Consider the following 20147-nt stretch of genomic DNA (forward strand, 5'->3'; position numbering starts at 1 on the left):
GTCATGCGTTGGACTAAAGGATATGCAATATGCGTTTAAGAAGTTATGCGATAACCATGCGTTCCTGCCACAAGTTTTCTTGCTCTCTCGCCAAATATAATGAGATCGCAAGTTTCTCGGATGATCCGAGGTCGAACTCAGAGACTTGTAGCTAAATGTTATGAAGTAATGTGTTTGCGGCGAAGAATAAAAGAATATTGAAGTTTAAGGGATATGCGCTACTCCTACTCCTAACTAACAGATTAAGCAGTGGAAGTATGACTACGAGAGATAGAGATACGACAACTGTTAATGCGTAATAACATGCATGGGAAAATAGATAAAATGGCGGGGATGACTTCACCGCAACACTAAGCTTGATTGCAAGGGTAACCTCAGCCAGCACAAGTTATGCGATTATGCTACACACACTTAACAAAGACGCATGCGATGTATATGCAATAGTGTCGAGAGGCCTTATTTCTAAGTCTCTATTCCTGCTCACGTGCTCTCACACATAAACAAGATGACCGCATACCACCATATCCTGCTTCTGGACGCATGCGTTGTCACCACATCCTATCTATAGGGTACATGCGCTGTGTAATAGCAAACAGAGCTTATATCTAAGTCTCTATTCTTGCTTATGCGATCCAATCTGACTCTCTCAAGCCTAGATTTGGTTTTTAGACAACTCTCTCAAGTATGCCTAAATGATGAATGATGTGCTCATAAGACAAGGTAATCACATAAACATGGTTGACATAAGATTATTCCTATCCCTAGGAACACTGCTTACTTTGCTCAATGCGTTCAACTACTTACCCTCCCGGGAAGTTGGTCGCTGTTGATTCTACTCATAGACAAGCATTGCATCCACTTATAGACAAGCGTTGCTATAGCTTCACACTAGGCAAATTGGATTTTCTCACAACACCAATGCAACGCACACCTCTTGGTGGTTTGCTACATGCTTCATATGTCTATGTTGCATGATTAAGTATGTGATACTCTAGCAGTCTTAATTAGAGGTGCAATGAAAGTAAAGGATGCCAAGTAAATGAAGATGGAGATGGAATCGAAGGAAAATATAGAAATGCATTGATCACAAATTGTATTAATCTCTTAAGCCATAATGTAATACAATACAAAGATATAAGAGATATGAAGGGCCAAATGAGAGCAATGTCTTGCTTCCATCAGATGTGTGTCAAGGTTGCCGGTGGTGCCATGGACGGGCAGTGGAGTAGTCTCTCTCGAGATCTAACTCCGGCAGAGCTCTGGTTGTCACTCGGAATGTTTGAAGGGATGAAGAACTCTCAAGACTATCTTCTCACGCTTTGGTCTCGATCACAAGGATCTGCCCGAAGGCAGAAGCTTGGATGCCTTCAGGTAGAAAACCCCAGATGCCTTCAGGCAAGGAACCTTGGATACCTTGAAGTTGGGCTCTAAGGCTTCTATTTATAGAGCTTGATCACCGACAGCATTAATGGTCCTCTGAAATTCTGCAGCTAACGACGTGATAGACCTGCTCTGAATCTCTGCTGCTAACGGTGTGGTAGGTGAAATGTCAACATCATCTTTTGATACTCCTGAGGTATGCATTTATGCTTGGTTTCCGGAGTATCATCGCATTCCACCACCCTTGCGGTCATCCCTCTATTATGGTTATACTCTGTAGCCGCAACATCTATTCGATGGACGCATGCGGTTAATGGCCGCAACAACCATGCGTCGAGCACATGCGATCGCGTATGTGACGCCTCTGCGATGGCGAGATTCACCGCATGCGATCGATTCTACGTTAGCTACAAAAATAGACAATTGGACATAAAGTAACGCATAATAGTGGGTTAACCGAGATTCTTAATGTCGATCGACGCAAGCTTGTTTTCTCATGAATTCTTAGTATAATCGCCGCATAATCTACTTAATAGCCCACATAATTCTAAATAAAATGCTTATAATAACGTACATTTCTCCCGCATCAGCGGCCTTTACTAGTTATTTAACGACGGCTATCCCCTCGGAGGGTTGTAACATAGAATTCGGAACAACTCAAACTCTAGAAATGGATAAGATTTCTTAGGTCCATTCCTAACCTTGACTTTCCATTTCGGTAGCATCATTGGGGCCGACCTCTGAGGTTTGAAAACGAAGGGTTACACCTATAGAAATACTAAAGTTTAGTAATTTTTTTATCAAAAATGATAACTAAACGACTATAGGAATAAGAGTTATTCTGGTGATAGTGTTTGGTCAAAATTGTTTTGCTTTAATGAAGGAATATTTGACTACCCCTCGGTAGCACTAATTCTGACTCATTATAGTATCGTTGCAAATAAATAATAGTTATGGATACATTATTACTTTTTTTGCTAAAAATTGATTTTGGATTTAGGTGCAATTTTACTAAATTAGAATTCGTTTAAAATTTTCAGCATGTCGAATTCTTCTAGAATACTCGCTTCTGAATTAGTTAACGGTAAAATCGATTCAACATACAAATTACTAGCAGTTGATGGTTCTAAAAGAGTTTTAAATAAGGATTGTCCTTGATCTCCCAACTCATCTAAAGTTTTGAACTCAATAGATGAGAAAATAAAATTCGAACAACAAGATAAATATGATTTACTTGTTATCGGAGCGTGTTTTGTGGAAAATGATAAAACCTGGATAATAGATTCAGGTACCACTAATCATATCTGTACTTTCTCACAAGAAACAAGTTCCTAGAGACAATTTACAGAAGGTGAAGCAATCTTTAATATAGGGATCGGAGAGGTTGTTTCAGCTAAAGCAGTGGGAGATATGAAGTTACTTATAGGAGATAGATACATTTTACTTAAAAGTGTTGATTACATTCCTTCTATGAAAAGGAATCTAATGTGTATTTCTTGTTTGTTGGAACAAAATTATAAGGTTTCTTTTGAAAATGATGAAGTGTTCATTACTTCAAAGAATATCAAAATTTGTTCTGCAAAATTAGAAAATAACTTATATTTGTTAAAAGCGACTGAGGTAAAGGCCGTTTTGAACATAGAGATATTTAAAACAGCTGAAACTCATAATAAGAAAAGGAAAGTTTCTCCAAATGCCTATCTTTGGCACTTGAGACTTGGTCACATAAATCTCAACAAGATTGAGAGATTGATTAAGAACGGTCATCTAAAACAGTTAGAAGATAGTTCATGACCATCATATGAATCATGTCTTGAGGGTAAAATGATTAAAAGATTTTTTTTTTTTTTTTGGGAAAAGGTTTTAGAGTCAAATAACCCTTAGAGCTCGTACATTCAGACCTTTATGATCCTATGAATGTTAGACCTGGAGGAGGGTATGAATATTTCATCAGTTTTGTTGATGACATTCAAGGTATGGGCATATTTACCTAATTCATCAAAAGTCCGAAAAATTTGAAAAATTCAAAGAATATAAGGTTGAGGTTAAGAACCAATTAGGTAAAAGTTTAAAACACTTCGATTAGATTAAGGTGGTGAGTATATTGACTTGGAATTTCAAAACTATTTTATAGAACATGGAATCCAGTCATAACTCACAGCCCCTGGCAAACCTCAACAAAATGGTGTGGCAAAAAGGAGAAACAGAACCTTGTTGGACATGGTTTGTTCCATGATGAGTTATGTTCAATTACCAAATTTTTTCTGGGAATACGCAGTTGAAACTACAGTGTACATTTTGAACATGGTTCCCTCGAAAAGTGTTTATGAAACATCTTACGAGCTCTGTAGAGGACGCAAAGGAAGTTTACATCACTTCAGAATCTGGGGTTGCCCAGCACATGTGTTGGTGCAAAATCCTAAGAAGTTGGGACGTCGTTCAAAAGTATGCCTATTTGTAGGCTACCCTAAAAAAACAAAAGGTGGTAACTTTTACGATCCTCAGGAAGATAAAGTATTTGTGTCGACAAATGCAACTTTCTTGGAGAAGGACCACATGAAGAATCATCAACCTCGCTGTAAGCTAGTAATAGAAGAAATGTCCAGAGAAACGACAAATCCATCAACAAGAGTTGTTGGTGATACTAGTACTTCACATCCTTCTCAAGAGTTGAGAATGCCTCGACGTAGTGGGAGGATAGTGCAACAGCCTGTACATGGGTTTAATTGAAACTCAAGTCATCATACTAGGTGATGGCTTAAATGATCCATTAACTTTCAAACAAGCAATGAATGATGTGGACAAAGACCAATGGATTAAATCCATGGACCTTGAAATGGAGTCTATGTACTTCAACTTTGTCTGGGATCATATAGATCAACCTGAAGGGGTAAAACCCATCGGATGCAAATGGATCTGCAAAAGAAAAGGAGACCAAGCTAGTAAGGTACACACGTACAAAGCAAGACTTGTGGCAAAAGGGTTTACCCAAAGAGAGGAGGTAGACTATGAAAAAACTTTCTCTCCGGTTGCCATGATAAAGTCGATAAGAATATTCTTGTCCATTGTTGCATTTTATAATTATGAAATATGGAAAATGGATGTCAAGATAACCTTTCTTAATGGCTATCTTGAAGAGAGTATCTACATGTCTCAACCAGAAGGGTTTATTGAACAAGGTCAAGAGCAAAAAGTTTACAAGCTTAATCGATCCATTTATGGGTTGAAACAAGCATCTAGATCCTGGAATATGAGATTTAAAAATGCAATCAAATATTATGGCTTTGAAAAAAATGTTGACGAACCTTGTGTTTACAAGAAAATCATTAACAAAATTGTCACTTTTCTCGTGTTGTATGTTGATGATATTCTACTCATAGGAAATGAAGTAGAATTTCTAACTGACGTTAAGAGATTGTTGGCTACCCAATTCCAAATGAAAGATTTGGGAGAAACACACTATGTTATTGGGATTCAAATAATTCAAAACCGCAAGAACAAAACTTTAGCATTATCTCAAGCATCTTATATAGACAAGATGTTATCTAGATATAAAATGCAAAATTCCAAGAAAGGAATGTTGCCTTTCAGAAATGGAATTCATCTGTCTAAGGAACAAAGTCCTAAGACACCTCAAGATGTTGAGGTTATGAAACGAATTTCATATGCATCAGTAGTAGGGAGTTTAATGTACCATGTTATGTACTCGTCCCGATATATGCTATGCTTATGTATGGTACTAAGGATCTGATCCTTACGAAATACACTGATTCTGACTGCGGTTATGCCACGATGTCCTTAAAGCCTATATGCGATGGATAGACTCCTTTAACCATGACATATTTGCTTATTTGAACATAATTTCATTTCTTTCTGAAAGAAAAAGGAATGGTTAATTACACAAAAGAAATCAGTTTTTTTTTTTCACGAGGTAGAACTAAAAATTCCTATTTATTACTGAATCGACCATAGACCAATTCCGTATACGTCAGGAGTCCATTGATGAGAAGGGGCTCACCTCATACGGCTCCTTGAGGGCTTTAAATAAATCTAAAGAGCGTATCAGGATTATTTATCTTGATATGTCTTTTTTGTAGAATACTATAGGATAAAAATCTATCGTGTATCCCCGAATTAACCCAATAAAATTCTGTCTGTTCTTGTTCTAATATAATAATAAAGAAAAAGGTTACTTCTGAATTGATCTCATCCTTTAAAAAAAAAAAAATCTTTGTTGAGTAATAACTTAATTCTTTACTAAAATACTATTTATTATAAATATCAATAACCCATCTCAGTCTCATAGAATACTTCTCTCGTAGAATACTGATAATTCTAGTCCGCCAATTTCATTTAAGACGCAAAATTTTAATGCTTTTCATTTTTATTATCTTCACTTCAATCATTGATAAGAACTAAAAGTCAAGGTTAATTCAAATTAATCACTTTGACTAGATCGATATTGATTCAAGGAAATCAACTTCTGGGTCAATATTCACTCTAAATGGAGGAGTAGTAGTGTAGAGAAGTATCAAGCAAAGTTGTATTGCTAACTCCACAATGGAAGCTGAGTATGTAGCTGCAAGTGAAATAGCAAAAGAAGCAGTATGGCTCATAAAATTTCTGACTGATTTGGAAGTGGTTCCAAATATGCACCTGCCAGTCACCCTGTATTGTGATAATAGTAGAGCAGTTGCAAACTCAAAGGAACCTTGAAGCCATAAACCTGGAAAGCACATCGAGCGGAAGTGTCATCTCATTAGAAAGATTGTACACAGAGAAGATGTGATCATCATGTAGATAGCCTCACAAGATAGCTTAGCCGATCGGCTAAAGTGTTCGAAGGTCACTTAGTAGAACTAGGTCTATAAGATACTTATCACTAAGGAAAGTGGGAGAAATTTATGGGTATGTGATGCCCTAGTTTATTGTATTTATTCTCTCAATGTAACTCAACATTGTATATATTTGTATATATTATTCCACTGGAGTTTTAATCCAAGTGGGAGTATTGTTGGATTGTATGTCCTAAAACTCGCAATTTGTAAAGTTAAACATTTTATTATCAATAAAGATGTTATTCAACATTTCTTCAATAAAGTTGTTATTGAATCTTTAAATTGCATTCATAAAGTCTAAATCCAATAAACTAAGATCCATGGCTATTACATGAATACTTGAACTTTATATAAAGACATAAAAATGGATCAAGTTCGAGTATATAGCCAAAAATGGTCTATAGTATACGAATAAGGTTGGGTGCCTTATTCTGGTAATACTATTGGATGCGGCCTACTCTGTAGCAGTTACAAGTTGTTGTAAAGGTGCTACAAACGAAGTGATCCTGATTCGTTCATGTATTGACATGAGAAGTGGGGGCGTCCTATGCAATGAGTTTTCATAAGATCGGACCAAGAAATAAGTCACTCTTACTTTTTAACGTTGTTTACTGTTTAAGACTGACTATTTCGCTTAGATGACCTAGGTAACTCGATCTTAATCCTGAGCTAACTATGAACTCCTATTTATTCAGGATTATCCTTAGATTTTCATAGGTGAGGGTTGGCTCAACAGCGCCGGCTCAATAGACCTCCCATTTTAGGGGTAAGATTGGGTATATAGCTGGGGACATAGGGTGCAATAAGAAGTTCACGTCTACCCAATTTAGGGATAAAAGAAAGGTTTTTCTCTTAAGTACTGAATCCAGGTCTTGAACAAGAGGCCCCACCCTCTCATTGGTCCGAGAGGGATCCAGATTAGTGATTGGATCACAAACCAATTATTCATTAGAGGGTCAATGGAACTTAAGGAGCAAGATGTAATATCCTAGGTAAAACAACATATTGACCCAGCCGTTATTACGAATAACCTGTAAAGGGTCGACTTATTGGTTATGGCTAAATCATGTGGACACAAATATATCTACAGTGAAAATAGTGCAACTATGAGCTATAGTGGTGTGACTTGATAGTTAACGAATACTGATTAGTTTGGTCTAAAGTGTTTTAGCAAGTTAATCTTAAATCGTTGGAGCTCATGATTTGTAGGTCCATAAGGTTCCTCTACTAGCTCGTAATCATGAACGCCTTGAATTATTAAATTGAGTGAATTTGGAATGTTATCAATTTGAATTGTTCAAATTGAATTTCAATTTGAAATGTTCAAATTGGAATTAAGATTAGAATTTGAATAAGTTCTAATTCAAATTAGGGTTTGTATAATTATATTCGATATAATTAACGTTTAATTTGATTAAACGAAATTAAAGAGTTTATAATATTTAAATATTAATTACATGAATGAGATTTATGTCTAAAATTAGGTGTGTGATTCATTTAATATTTGATATTAAATTATCTAATTAATTAAATTTGGTTAATTAATTAATTTCCAATTTTAAATACAATTTAAGAAATTAGATTTTATAATTTTAGATTTGATTAATTATGAATTAATTAAATATTTTTTTAATTAATAGAATTAATTGGAAAAGAAATAAATTGGAAATAAGAAAAATGGAGGTTGAGTGGGTTTTTCCCACAAAAACATCAAGTATGAGGTGTTTTTCTTCTAAACACACACAAATCCCACCATGTTGTTGAAGTAGTTGCTGGCAATCTTGTTACTAGTGAGTGCCTGCATGGTGAAGAATAATAAAACCTTCAAAATTGAAAGAAGAAAAAGAGGAGAAAGCTGAGCAAATGGTTTTCTGTACACTTCTTCTTCTCTCTCTCAAAACCCAGAAAAATACTTCACAAATTCACTCAAATTCGAGTTCCACCACTCAAATTCAAGGCTAAGAATAGTAGAGAAGATCTCTTGGTGGTTCACTGATGATTTGGAGTTGAATTCACGTGAAGAGCAGCCTAGATTTGGGAGAATTCATCCAAGGTATGTTGAACTTGAAACCCTCTTCAGTTTTGCTGTTGAAGCATGCTTTTAGAACTCAAATTAAATTTAATTAGAGTGCTTATTGATTCTGTTTGCTTCCATTGCATGCTTGTATATCCTATCAATAAATACTTAGCATGCATCAGGCCACCTATATATCCTTTATCATAATCGCAATCACTTAACTCATGAAAGATTACCATAATGTCCTCAATCATCATGTCATAAATGTCAGTCAAAATAGTCCATAACATTAAATAAAATAGTCTTTTCATCATCATATAGTTGGAACTGCTGGTTCGAATGCAAACCAGTAGTAAGACACTTACCTCGGATTGAAATTTAAAAATTAATCCAAGTAATCAATCTCCAACGGAAACTTGAATTAATATCCCTAACACAAAATCACAACATTCAATTTCATCCCAAATACCTAAAGTTTATATCAACCAATTCAAATTCATTCTAAAACTCTCCAATAACTTACCAAATGCTTAGTTTGCTCTAAATCTATTTCAAACTTTCACTCAAATATTCAAATATACACGTAAACCATTATTTAGGATTTAAAATCCAATTCCAACATTTATAGCTAATCCGAACAGTTTCATAATCTTAAGACTCATCAAAATACCCGCCACAATGATACGAATCTTGTTGGACAGTACACTATCGACTTTCAAAAACTTGAATCAATGCTCCAAACCTTAGGATAAATCAATTTTAGTCCAGAAATTCGGTGCGTACTAAATAACTAATCAAGAAATCCAAAGAAAACCCATCAACAACTCATCAAATAAAAATCCAACGAGTAGCGGTGATCAGCAGACGCACAACAGTGAACGGTGGTGGACACACAATAGCGAGTGGGGCAAACAAGAGCCAAAGACATCTGGCGGCACGTGGCTAGAAATGTGAACCGACGCTTGGGCGTCAGACAACGGTTGGAGCGCATCTGGGTTGAGTGGATCAAACGACTAGACAGGTGGCGCGGTGCGATCTGACAGGGGGGATGGCAACGTGGCTCGGGATGTCAATGCGAGGAGGCTGACAGATGGAGCGACGCGTGGCTATGAGTTGGAGACGGTAGTTGAATGAATCTCGACGAAAAAGGCTGAATGTCTATCCTTACGCGTAAATGAGGGAGAGAGAGAAAAATAAATTTTTTTTTTTTTTTTTCTAAGTCAAATGAAACCCTAACTCTCATGTACATATAATTATTTTCCATCCTTTTCCTCCTTTAATTCCAAATCTTTTTTCTCTCTTTAATTCCAAATTCTTTTTCCCTCTTAAATTCCAAATTTCCTTTTCTAATTAATCTTAATTAAATTTAAACCAATATCCCAAATCTTTTCCAAAGTCTTCCATCTCTTAATAAAAATTGCATCATCCAATTATAATAATCCAACTTTGGCCATAAGCGAAATGTAACTCCAGTTAAATCAAAGATATAATTGAACTGAGATTAATTTAGCATATTAATTAGATCTTGAATTCCAAAACCATCTATCCAAACAATTTGAAGATAAATTAATGAAAATTACATAAAAATTCAGGGTGCTACATAAGATCACATCCGAATAAGAGGGATCCTAAGAATATGAAAGTATAATTAAAAAATGCTTAAAAGAAATGATAGTTACTATCTTTATCAATAAGGTACACCTTTTACGGTGGCATAGGAACTCCAATGTTAAACCTACTTAGCTTGGAGGAATACTATATTGGGTGGCCTAGGAATTTTTCAAGGATGCATGTGAGTAAGGACAAAACATGCTGAAAAGACCTATGTTGGTTTGTGGAGACAGCTTTGCCAAGTCGTAGGGGATCCAAGAAAATATCATGGCCAACAAGGAGCGTTACACTTAAACCATATCCACTTTAGATAGGTCGTCAACTCCTTTCACATGGGAGAGAATGAAATCCAAGTTAAATACGAGTTAGATAGGTTTCAAAAACACTAATAGATAGAAAGTTTAGAATAGTGTTTTCTTAATGTTATAGTATGTGATATATGTTGTAATGTCCAGTATATTAAAAATTTTAAATTATCATCTACATCGCTAAATTATTGTTTTATTAACCTATTTCAACATTTGAACATGCCAACACTTGGATTCTACCTTGACACATGAAATTCTAACGACCCGTTATCAAAATCTAATCCACCAACCCACAAAATTTATTTCTTCCCAGTTGGCACATGCACACACATCTAAATATATTAATAAAAGAAATCATGACTCATTTGTTTATTAACAAACTTTATTAAATATTTTCGTGGAATGATCATACATTTAAGAATCAATTGATAACTTGAAAAATGATATGAAAGAATGTTGACCCAAACTACAAGTTTAGTCCTAATTTTTAAAGTTCTAATCAGTTCCAAAATTTTGAAAGGTATTTAATAAGTTTCAATTTTGTTTCTAATAGATCCTTAAATTTTAAAAATGTCTAGTATATCCTTGAATTTTTTATTATATATTTAATAGATTCCTAACATATTAAAAAATATTAAAATTTAACTCATATTATTAGATAAAAAAATTTAGATTTTGTGATTTGAATATTAAACTTTCAATTTAAATGTCAATAGATCAAGAATTTATTAAACATAAATTTGAAAAACTAGATACCCATTAAACAAGAATTTGAATTGTTAATGAACAAAGAGCAATGGGATAAACCATACCTAGCTAAGATGTTGCATATATAACCAAATTAAATATATTACAAACAATTTATTTCTACAAATTGCATAAATACATAGCTCAAAGCCATTGCGTTCAAAAACAAAATCCAAGCACCCATTGCCTTCAAGTAACATACTCTTCATGGATTCTACACCAAGCTCCTTCACAGATAATTACTCAAAGTACATTTTTCCCACCTCCTAAGCTTAAGACCTTCCCACACAACCCCCCCGCCCCCCCAACCTAACTCGGCAGGCTACATCATAAAGTAAAGTCTGTTTCTAAGTGTAATCAAACTCTGTAGGATTTGAATTCTTACATTCATTAAGCAGCAGATGGAGAAGGCTTCAATTTTTTCGGTGGCGGATTTCCCCCAGAAATTACCACATATAAGTAGAAGCAGAGCATTGCAGCACTGTGAGAAACAAACCAAAACAAATTTGTGTTGGGCGAATTTGATTAATCTGAAGTATAATTAGCAAACGAAGATATGGAAGTTAAGACTATCCAAAAAAAATGTTTACCTGAGGGCAGCATAGAAGGCGGCTGGAAACACATTTTTGGTCTACAATCACGAAAATAGTATAATCATAAAACTATGGCAATGATATCTATTCATTCAGGTCAAATATTAATATAGGAAGGTGCATACCAATGAGTACGTCTGAAAACTATTCCAGAAAAATGAGGCCGTAAATACTGCAAGGAACACAGTCAAATAGGGAACTTAGGCATAACTTTTGCGTTTCGAGCAATTAAAACATGTTATATCAATATGAATATATATTTTTTTCTATTTTTTCCGTTTAAAGACAGAGAACTTTCATTGAGATGGAATATAAGAATACACAGGAGTACATGAAAATATAACCCACCCAGAGAGACCAAACAACTAATTGTATAAAAATGTCTCCATTTCACAATAATATGACCATTTTTTCCGAGGGGAATAAGAAATAATACGCGTTATATTGCATGTCTGAAGCACATTTAAATGAGATGCAACTGACTTAAAAGAGACAGAATCAATTACCTGCTTGTCCTAGAATGAATGGCAAACTGGACTTTCCCTGCCTCCAGATTTTCAAACTTAAGGTGCTCAAGGCCAGCAAAGCACCTCCAGAGATCAAACTGCTCAATGCAGACGGGTTTCTCGAGAAAATAAAGCTAATAAGGCCACCACTTAGAACAATTCCACCTATTACCGATTCATAATCAAACTTTAGGGGGAAGAACATGGCACCACTAGTTCGTATTCTTACAAAGTTGAATGTACTACAAAGGAAGAAAAATTTCTGAAGTTATTTTGATTTTCCCCTATTTAAAATCCTCTAATTTAATATCATCCCATAGATAATAATAGAGAAAACACATAATTAAGTCCCTCATTTTTCTCTACATTTCATCAAAACAGAACAGAATATAAGGAAAGTTGACCAAAGCATCAAACAAGAACAAGAACTATTTAGGGCAATTTGAGACAGCCAACATCTCATATCAACACATACTCTCACAAAATCTCACACATGTCACGATTACATCAGACCTGATATACATACACGCAGTCTATATGATAGGCCTCAGCTTTCAATTTATTTATCAACAACCAAGGGAGAGACCGAGAGCTTCCTACCTCTCTAAAACCTCTCAAAGAGAATGTTTATAAAATCAATTCCATCCCATACAATTCCCCTCCTTACTGTTTATATACTTCTTACCCACGGCCCCCATCCTTTCTAACTAACATTTCCCTCCTACACACTCATCCCCTCTCTTCGCACGTTTTCTTACATACACTTTAGCAATATGGGGCCTATCATTACCCATTCCCCAAAAAGCCACCTTGTCCTCAAGGTGGAAATCAGAAAATTGTTCATTGATAACCGAAGTCGGCTCTCAAGTAGCGTCGATTGGCAGACAGTTCTCCCATCGAATCAAAACTTCTAGAGCCCCCTCATCAGTTGGAGAATTACGGAGAACCAAAACTTCAGCTGGTTGCAAAACATATGTCAAATCTGGTGCTAAATTGGGGGGCAGTGGCAGCACAGGCAGATTGTGGCCAATTGCTTTCCGCAACAAGGACACGTGAAAGACGAGGTGGATACTTGTACCTGATGGTAAAGCCAGGCAATAAGCAACTTTCCCCACTCGGGCAATGATCTTATAGGGACCGACAAATCTTGGCACCAGCTTTGGATTAGTATGACGCGCCAATGAAGTTTGCCTATAAGGTCTGAGCTTTAAATAAACCCATTCGCAGCATATTCAACCTCGCGTCTTTTGGTATTGGCGAACAGCACCATTCATCGTTGAGTTTTTTTGTAACGTTGCCTTCAACTTAGCCAATACCTCATCTTGTGCTTTTAATTGCTGATCCACTTCACTGACAGCACACATTCCCTGTTCATAACACAACACCGGAGGTAGGAGGCGGCCATAAAGAACTTCAAAAGGAGTGAAGCCAGTAGAAGTATGATATGAAATGTTATGACTAAATTCTGCGCATGGAATCCATTTTGCCCACTGTTTTGGTGTCCCCATGACGAAACACCTCAGGTACGTTTCAAGACTCCGGTTGACAACTTCTGACTGCCCATCCGTTTGAGGGTGATACGCTGTGCTCCAGTGTAGTTGGGTTCCTAAAGCCATGTAAAAATACTATTTCTTTGAAAACAGCTGCAACCATAAGCGCCATAAAGGGGTGTTTAAGGATAACAAAATGTGCGTATTTTGAGAATCGATCGACTACTACCATAATCGTGTCATAACCATCAAATTTTGGTAAACCCTCCACAAAGTCCATCGTAATATCCTCCCATACCCTATCAGAATTGGCAACGCTTGAAGGACACCAAGTGGGGCTAAAGTAAGATACTTAGCTTGTTGGCATACAGCACAGTCAGCCACAAATGCTCGTACACGAGCCTTCATACCTGGCCAATATACCTCTATAGCTAGGCATTGATATGTCTTAAAAGCTACCTGATGGCCACCGATGGGGTTATTGTGGAACTCTGAAAGTAACAAGGGAATAGTAGGTGACATCGTTGGTAGTACCAAACGCCCTTTAAAATACGAGAGGTCGCCACCTCTCATGGAGTAACCAAGGGGAGTCAGTTGCCCATCTCGCAATGCTTGACAAATCCCCTTTAACGTATCATCGACCTCAACCTACACACGAAAAACGGCCGTATTCAAACCCCCCAAGATGCCAAGGACTCCAAGCTCCATAGTTGTTGGTAATCAAGATAGTGCATCGACAACTGAGAGTTCTCCATTCCCCATTTATATCCAACTTTCATCCTTTTTCTTGACTAGTAGAACAGGGCTTGAAAAAGAGCTTCGACTACGTTGTATCACTCCAGCTGCCAACATTTCTTTCACCAACCTTTCAATTTCATCCTTCTAGAACAGAGGTATCCATACAATCGCACGTTAATCGGCCCAGCCCCATATTCCAACTCAATAGAATGATAATGTTCCCTGGTTGGCGGTATAGTTGTTATTGCAAAGAATACCTATTCATAGCATTCTAAGACCCCCTGGAGTTGTGTGGGTACACCATCAGTTTGTCGTGGCAATTTTCTATTGTTACCCTCTTCTGCCTCGGGTGCTAAGGCACTTAATTCAATTAGCAGCCCATGGTCCTCCTCCTCAAGCAACTTCATCATCGATCTCAAAGAAATCTAGGATTTAACCAAGCTTCGATCCCTTTGCAATTGGATTGTCGAATCCCCCATGGTAAATCCTCTCTATCATCACGACGTCCAATTGTGACAAGATCAAGTTGACTTGCGCCTTGACCAACTGCATATCATTCGCCAACTCCCCAATCTTCCCATTAATCTCATTGAGTCCTAAATCCACGGTAGTTTGCAGCACCTTCTATTTCTCGTTGACTTCCAACAGTTGCTCTTCCAATATTATAATTCTTCCTTCCATCTTTCCTATCATGCCCATGATCTACGGCTCTAATACCAAAATTGATAGGCCTCGGCCTTCAATTTATTTATCAACAACCAAGGGAGATTTCGAGAGCTCCCTACCTCCCCAAAACTTCTCAAAGAGAATGTTTACAAAATCAATTCCATCCCATACAATTCCCCTTCTCACTGTTTATATACTCCTTACCCACGGGCCCCCATCCTTTCTAACTAACAATATTCCCTCAGGCCCACCTCAAACTAACATTTCCCTCCTACACATTCATCCCCTCTCTTCACACGTTTTCTTACATACACTTTAGTAATACAGGGCCTATCACTATACTAACTCTTAGATGCTACATTTCCATTTCTACTCCTCCCTCCAGTAAACTTTCACTTTGAAGAATAGTCATAAGCCAATAACTTCACTAACACCCAGCAGCTTCATGACAAGGTGAAAAGAAAAGCAAACAGATACAGCTTCCAAAAGGTTGTAAAATGGAGAACATATCTAATTGACAGTTTGGGAAATGGCAATTAGTTTTCTTCTTCGAGGCCCATGCCTACCAGACCAAAAAGAGTAGGCCATACTGAGTCAAACTTTCTTCCAATACCATTGAGGAAGAAGTTTTCTTTCTTAAACTATTCTGAATGAGAGGAAATGCCAGGAAATGGGTACTGAAGAATTGAAGTACAATACCTCACCATTTTATCTGTGTTTCAAAATTTTTGTTGCATTCTACCTCTTAAATGAGTTCCTTAAAGATTACTATTTTACATTTACCAGAGCATTTTATGAAATTTAACCTCAACCAGGTAGGCTCTTCTTTCCTTGCTATTATGACTCATGTCATCTCACTCATTCTTGAACCTCATGGTCAAGGCACTTGGCGATCAATCCAATCATTCACATTTCAAACTGAATGAATGTGTGTATAGAAGTACTACTCATTTCTTATTTTTTTTTAAAAAAAGATACGTGTATGCAAAGAGAAAGGAGTTAGGCTTTAATCTGGTTATAGTATGGTTAGTAGCTACATCTAACAAAATAAACCATTATTCAACGTAATGCATTTGAGCTACAATCGTGATAAACAGTGTAAGTATAAGAAGGGAAGGAAGCACTCTCCTTCTCGAGTGAAAGACCAAGACCCCAACACAACTCAAGCAATAATGTTGCATTCTAACTGCAACTAGCAGCCGACGAGCATATAAATAAGGAAAGAATGCAAAACTCACCGAAAGGAATGCCAAAACAGAAATCATGAATTTTTGCTGTGCGTTTCGGCACAGTGCCAACATCATCAGGTTCCTGAAGCTTCTCATTCTCTAAATTTCCAACATCAGATGACTCTTCAACACCCGGATATGAATTTGTGACAACTTGAGATTCTGATGCATCAGTGGCGTAGCTTAAGGTTGTCTCAGTCTGGGAATCAGTAGTATTTGAAGCAGATCCTTCCAGGTTCATAACAATCGAATACTAAAGAAGGAAAATTCAAGTGCCAGATCAACCAATTAGCCACTCAATGCCGTTGTGTTAAGCAACATTAACTTACGCCATTACTTAGACACAGCATAAGAATTAGGCACATTCAAGAAATCAACATTTCAAAACTTCAAAATCAAATGGGAACTGTCATATCTCTTGTCAATTCACTTCTAAGTTCTAAAACTGTACAAATGAAATATCCATGAAAACTTTACAAGTGAACAAAGCGAGAACCAAAATCAAGCAGAGAAGCATAGAAATTCAACCAGCAGCAAGAACATAGCATTAAATCTGGTAGTTGAAACTCAAAAACATTCAAACAACCAACAAAAATGCTATATCAGAATCAAGACATTCAAACGAAGGGGTGAAATATATCGAATTTAATATCAACTATCCGACTCTAAACTGATATAAATCAAATCCCAAGCTTACGGAAAAAGGGTTTTCATCACTTATTCATAAAGCGAAACATACTCTCAATTCATCGAAATTCACTATAATTTCTTCAAATTTCCGGTTCATAGAGTTGCCAAACGAGAATACCGAAAGGAAACACAAACCTTAGGGAAGAAAAGAGAAGAGCGAGGGGCTAAGAATGAGCGGCGGTGTTGCAGGCGAAAGCCACGGTTGATGGCGGACAAGCACGAAAACTGAGACGCCGTCGCCGCCATTTTAGATCGGAGCAAGGTTAGAAGAAGAAATGGGAAAGAAGTATGAACAACAAAATGGGGCAAATCGAGCGAAAATTCAAGAAGATGGATGTAAGATCGGATTAAAATTTGAATGTGATGTATGAACTGGGTGGAGAGGCTCCTTTAGGAAGAATCTGGATCGCCTCCACGTTTTCCAGAAGATTGAAAAAGTAGAATTGAAAAGAAAAGTCAATTGGGCCGAATGATCATTATCGAAATATTATAGGACTGCTATGCAAATTGCAATTCTATTTCTTCCTTTCGCATTCAAATGAATAGAGTTAAAATATCATTTTGTTTCTACGGGTTAAAATTTATTTATTATTTTCTTTTTCAAATAAAACCTTTATTAAACCCCAATTATGAAGAGTAAGAGAATGAAAGTCTTTAAAAATGGGGAAAATATCCAAAATAACATGCTTTACTTTTCCCATTTAAAAAATAGTACGTTTTCTTAATACTCGTTAGATTAGTTTTTCTCGAACTTTCTCGGGCGAGATTGAGCCCGAGATTATATTAGTTTTGTGGATGTTTGAATATCAAATTTGATTGATGGAAAAGCAATTTTACGAATATGCCCTCAGTAATAAAAATATTATTATATTGTTATAACATCCCATTTTTTGAGAAATCTAATGATTTGCTTGCTCAACAAGTTTCTTAAACGAGTTACCCAAAATTTTCTCTAGTGTGGAAATTTTCAAACCCCCACATCTCATCTTTTTGCATACAATCATGAAAAATAAGGTATATGTCAATATTGTCTTTTGTAAATTGTTAGTTGTTATTTGCATGTTGTTTAGCCAAATAATTTATGCTCTTGTGGTTGTTTACATAATATGGGTGGAAAAAATTAATAATCTCGGTCGCGATTTGTCACACCCCGTCCCAAACTACTCTCTAAGCCTAGGAAAGGATATGACTGCAATAGTTATCAACCCTTTTGTTGACACTTACTGCCTAATAAATCTAGCGAAAATCTCTGATACCAACATGTAACTCATACACAGCGGATGCCTCTTAGGAAAAATTCATTAAGTTTAAAAACACAACATATTTAGAGTGATTACATTACTAGTTTCACAAGTCTCAATGCCCAAAACCTTAGTCCCTATATGAACAATTGTAACATGTGCACAATATTTATAGTAACCACCTAACCAATGAGTTACAATATCTTTGTCCTTTAGTGGCAGAGCAGATGCAGAACTATCTCCTGAGGATTTAACCACTACCTGGGGGAAAGGAAAATATTTGAAAACGGGGTGAGCTTGCTAGCCCAGTGAGTGACTTAAGAAAGAAAACTGATTCTCATGCAAAAGTCTTAATAAAGAGATTAAACTGAAATATAAATTTCTACAGTAACCTTGTACTACAATATAAACATTTCCAAGCATAAAGCATATAAAGTTGTTTCTATCAGAAAACATTAAAACTGTTCCTTAGTTGAGAATAACGCTGTTGTGGTTAAATCCCAATGTCAACTACTAGTTAAGAGAGAACCCATTTGCTCAATCTCTCACTTTAACTACCTACGTGCATGTGGCCATACTAAGTACCGTCATACCTTAGGTATTTCTACTCAGATACCTTCTCAAAACTTGTCCTTCAATATAGAGCTGCTCGGATATCTTCTCAAATTTCCTTTAGTATCGAGTTGGTCGGATACCTTCTCAAATGTCCTTCGGTATCACGTTTCAAGTAAAACTAGTCATAAAATGACTTCCTCTTTAAAGCATGTAAAGCATAACGCATAGAAAACATGTCTTGAAAGATACTAACGCATGCTTGGTGTATTTAAACACACATAAATAGTTTTTCAATAAACTTTCATACATGGCATACGTTTAAAATATAACTCATGGTTTGCTTGGAAATCACTTTGTAAAACTAGCTAGCATGAGAATAATCTTTCTTTAAAACATGGTTTCTTTAAAACATTGTAAATATTTAGTCAAATATTTAGTCACTCACCTTGGTCGTTTAGGAACCTTTCTCTCCAGAAGTTCCTTGGTTACCTCGGGCTCCCTTTTGAACCCTAAGATCCAGATTCAATTCAAAGCTCAGATTACTCATAGTTATAGGCCTTATCTTGAGATACTTCCTTCTGTAAACATGCTCTACAATTTCTCAGAAAGCTTACCTTAAAATCTTAGCTTAGAACTCCTTGTGGTTTGGCCAGAATCATTAAATCCCCAAGACTGGCCCAAACTTACCCGACAGCTTGACCCTTCTATCTTTTCCTTACTTTCCAGCCAGATTCCTTAGAGCTTCTTCTCCAACAGCCCTACCCTGAAAACTAAACTCGTGGAGCTTTCAGGTGGCTTTAGAATTACTCCAAACGCACGAGTATGCTGGGAGATAGCCTCGTCCCAAGTTGATGCTATTTCCAGACTTCACTGTCTCCTCCTCTTGAAACTTTATGACCGACGCATGGTTTTGCTACCAATGCATGCATTCTTCCATCAACACATAGTTTCGTCACAATCAGCCTTCACACACTTCTTAATGTCCTTTGAAGTGAATTTGAGTTATGATCTGATGAGAAGTACTTGGCCCTATTTATAGGCATCCAAAATCTCTCCAAGGCTGACACTTCCTACTTGGCTGGATGTCCAAGTGTCTTTTCCCCACACTATCAATGCAACCTTCATGCCATCGCAATCTAAGGTGTCCTCCTCTTCCTTAGCCAACACATAATGCTTAAATCTGCATGTCTTCTTATGCATCCACCTCATTTGCTTAAGGCCTAAGATTTCTCCCCAACAAGCCACATGTCCGGATGATTTAGCATCACCATCGGCACAATCCACACTCTCATGATCGCAAGCCATCTTGGCAAATGCGTCCATCCAACCACAAATGCGTCCATCTAACCACAAATTCGTCCATCCAACCACAAATGCATCCATCTAACCACAAATGTGTCCATCCAACCACGAATGCGTCCATCTAACCACAAATGTGTCCATCCAACCATAATTGTGTCCATCCAACCACAATTGCATCCATCTAACCACAAATGCGTCCATCTAACCACAAATGTGTTCATCTAACCACAAATGCG

The 20147-nt window shown here is 36.7% G+C and overlaps 1 protein-coding gene across 1 annotated transcript; it reads right to left on the bottom strand.

Annotated features, from left to right (window-relative positions):
• Positions 1-10951: 10951 nt before the first annotated feature.
• Positions 10952-17368, bottom strand: LOC120074115 (Transmembrane proteins 14C). The gene is made up of 6 exons (XM_039027133.2): positions 16949-17368; positions 16133-16376; positions 12001-12165; positions 11620-11666; positions 11492-11532; positions 10952-11382 (listed from the first exon to the last, which is right to left on the bottom strand). The coding sequence occupies exons 1-6, from the start codon at positions 17057-17059 to the stop codon at positions 11292-11294; spliced, it is 699 nt and encodes a 232-aa protein (XP_038883061.1). The 5' UTR covers positions 17060-17368; the 3' UTR covers positions 10952-11291.
• Between the last annotated feature and the right edge of the window lie 2779 nt (positions 17369-20147).

Source organism: Benincasa hispida, chromosome 3 (assembly GCF_027475165.1).
Source record: "Benincasa hispida cultivar pf3 chromosome 3, pf3_genome.v1.1, whole genome shotgun sequence".
NCBI lineage: Eukaryota > Viridiplantae > Streptophyta > Magnoliopsida > Cucurbitales > Cucurbitaceae > Benincasa > Benincasa hispida.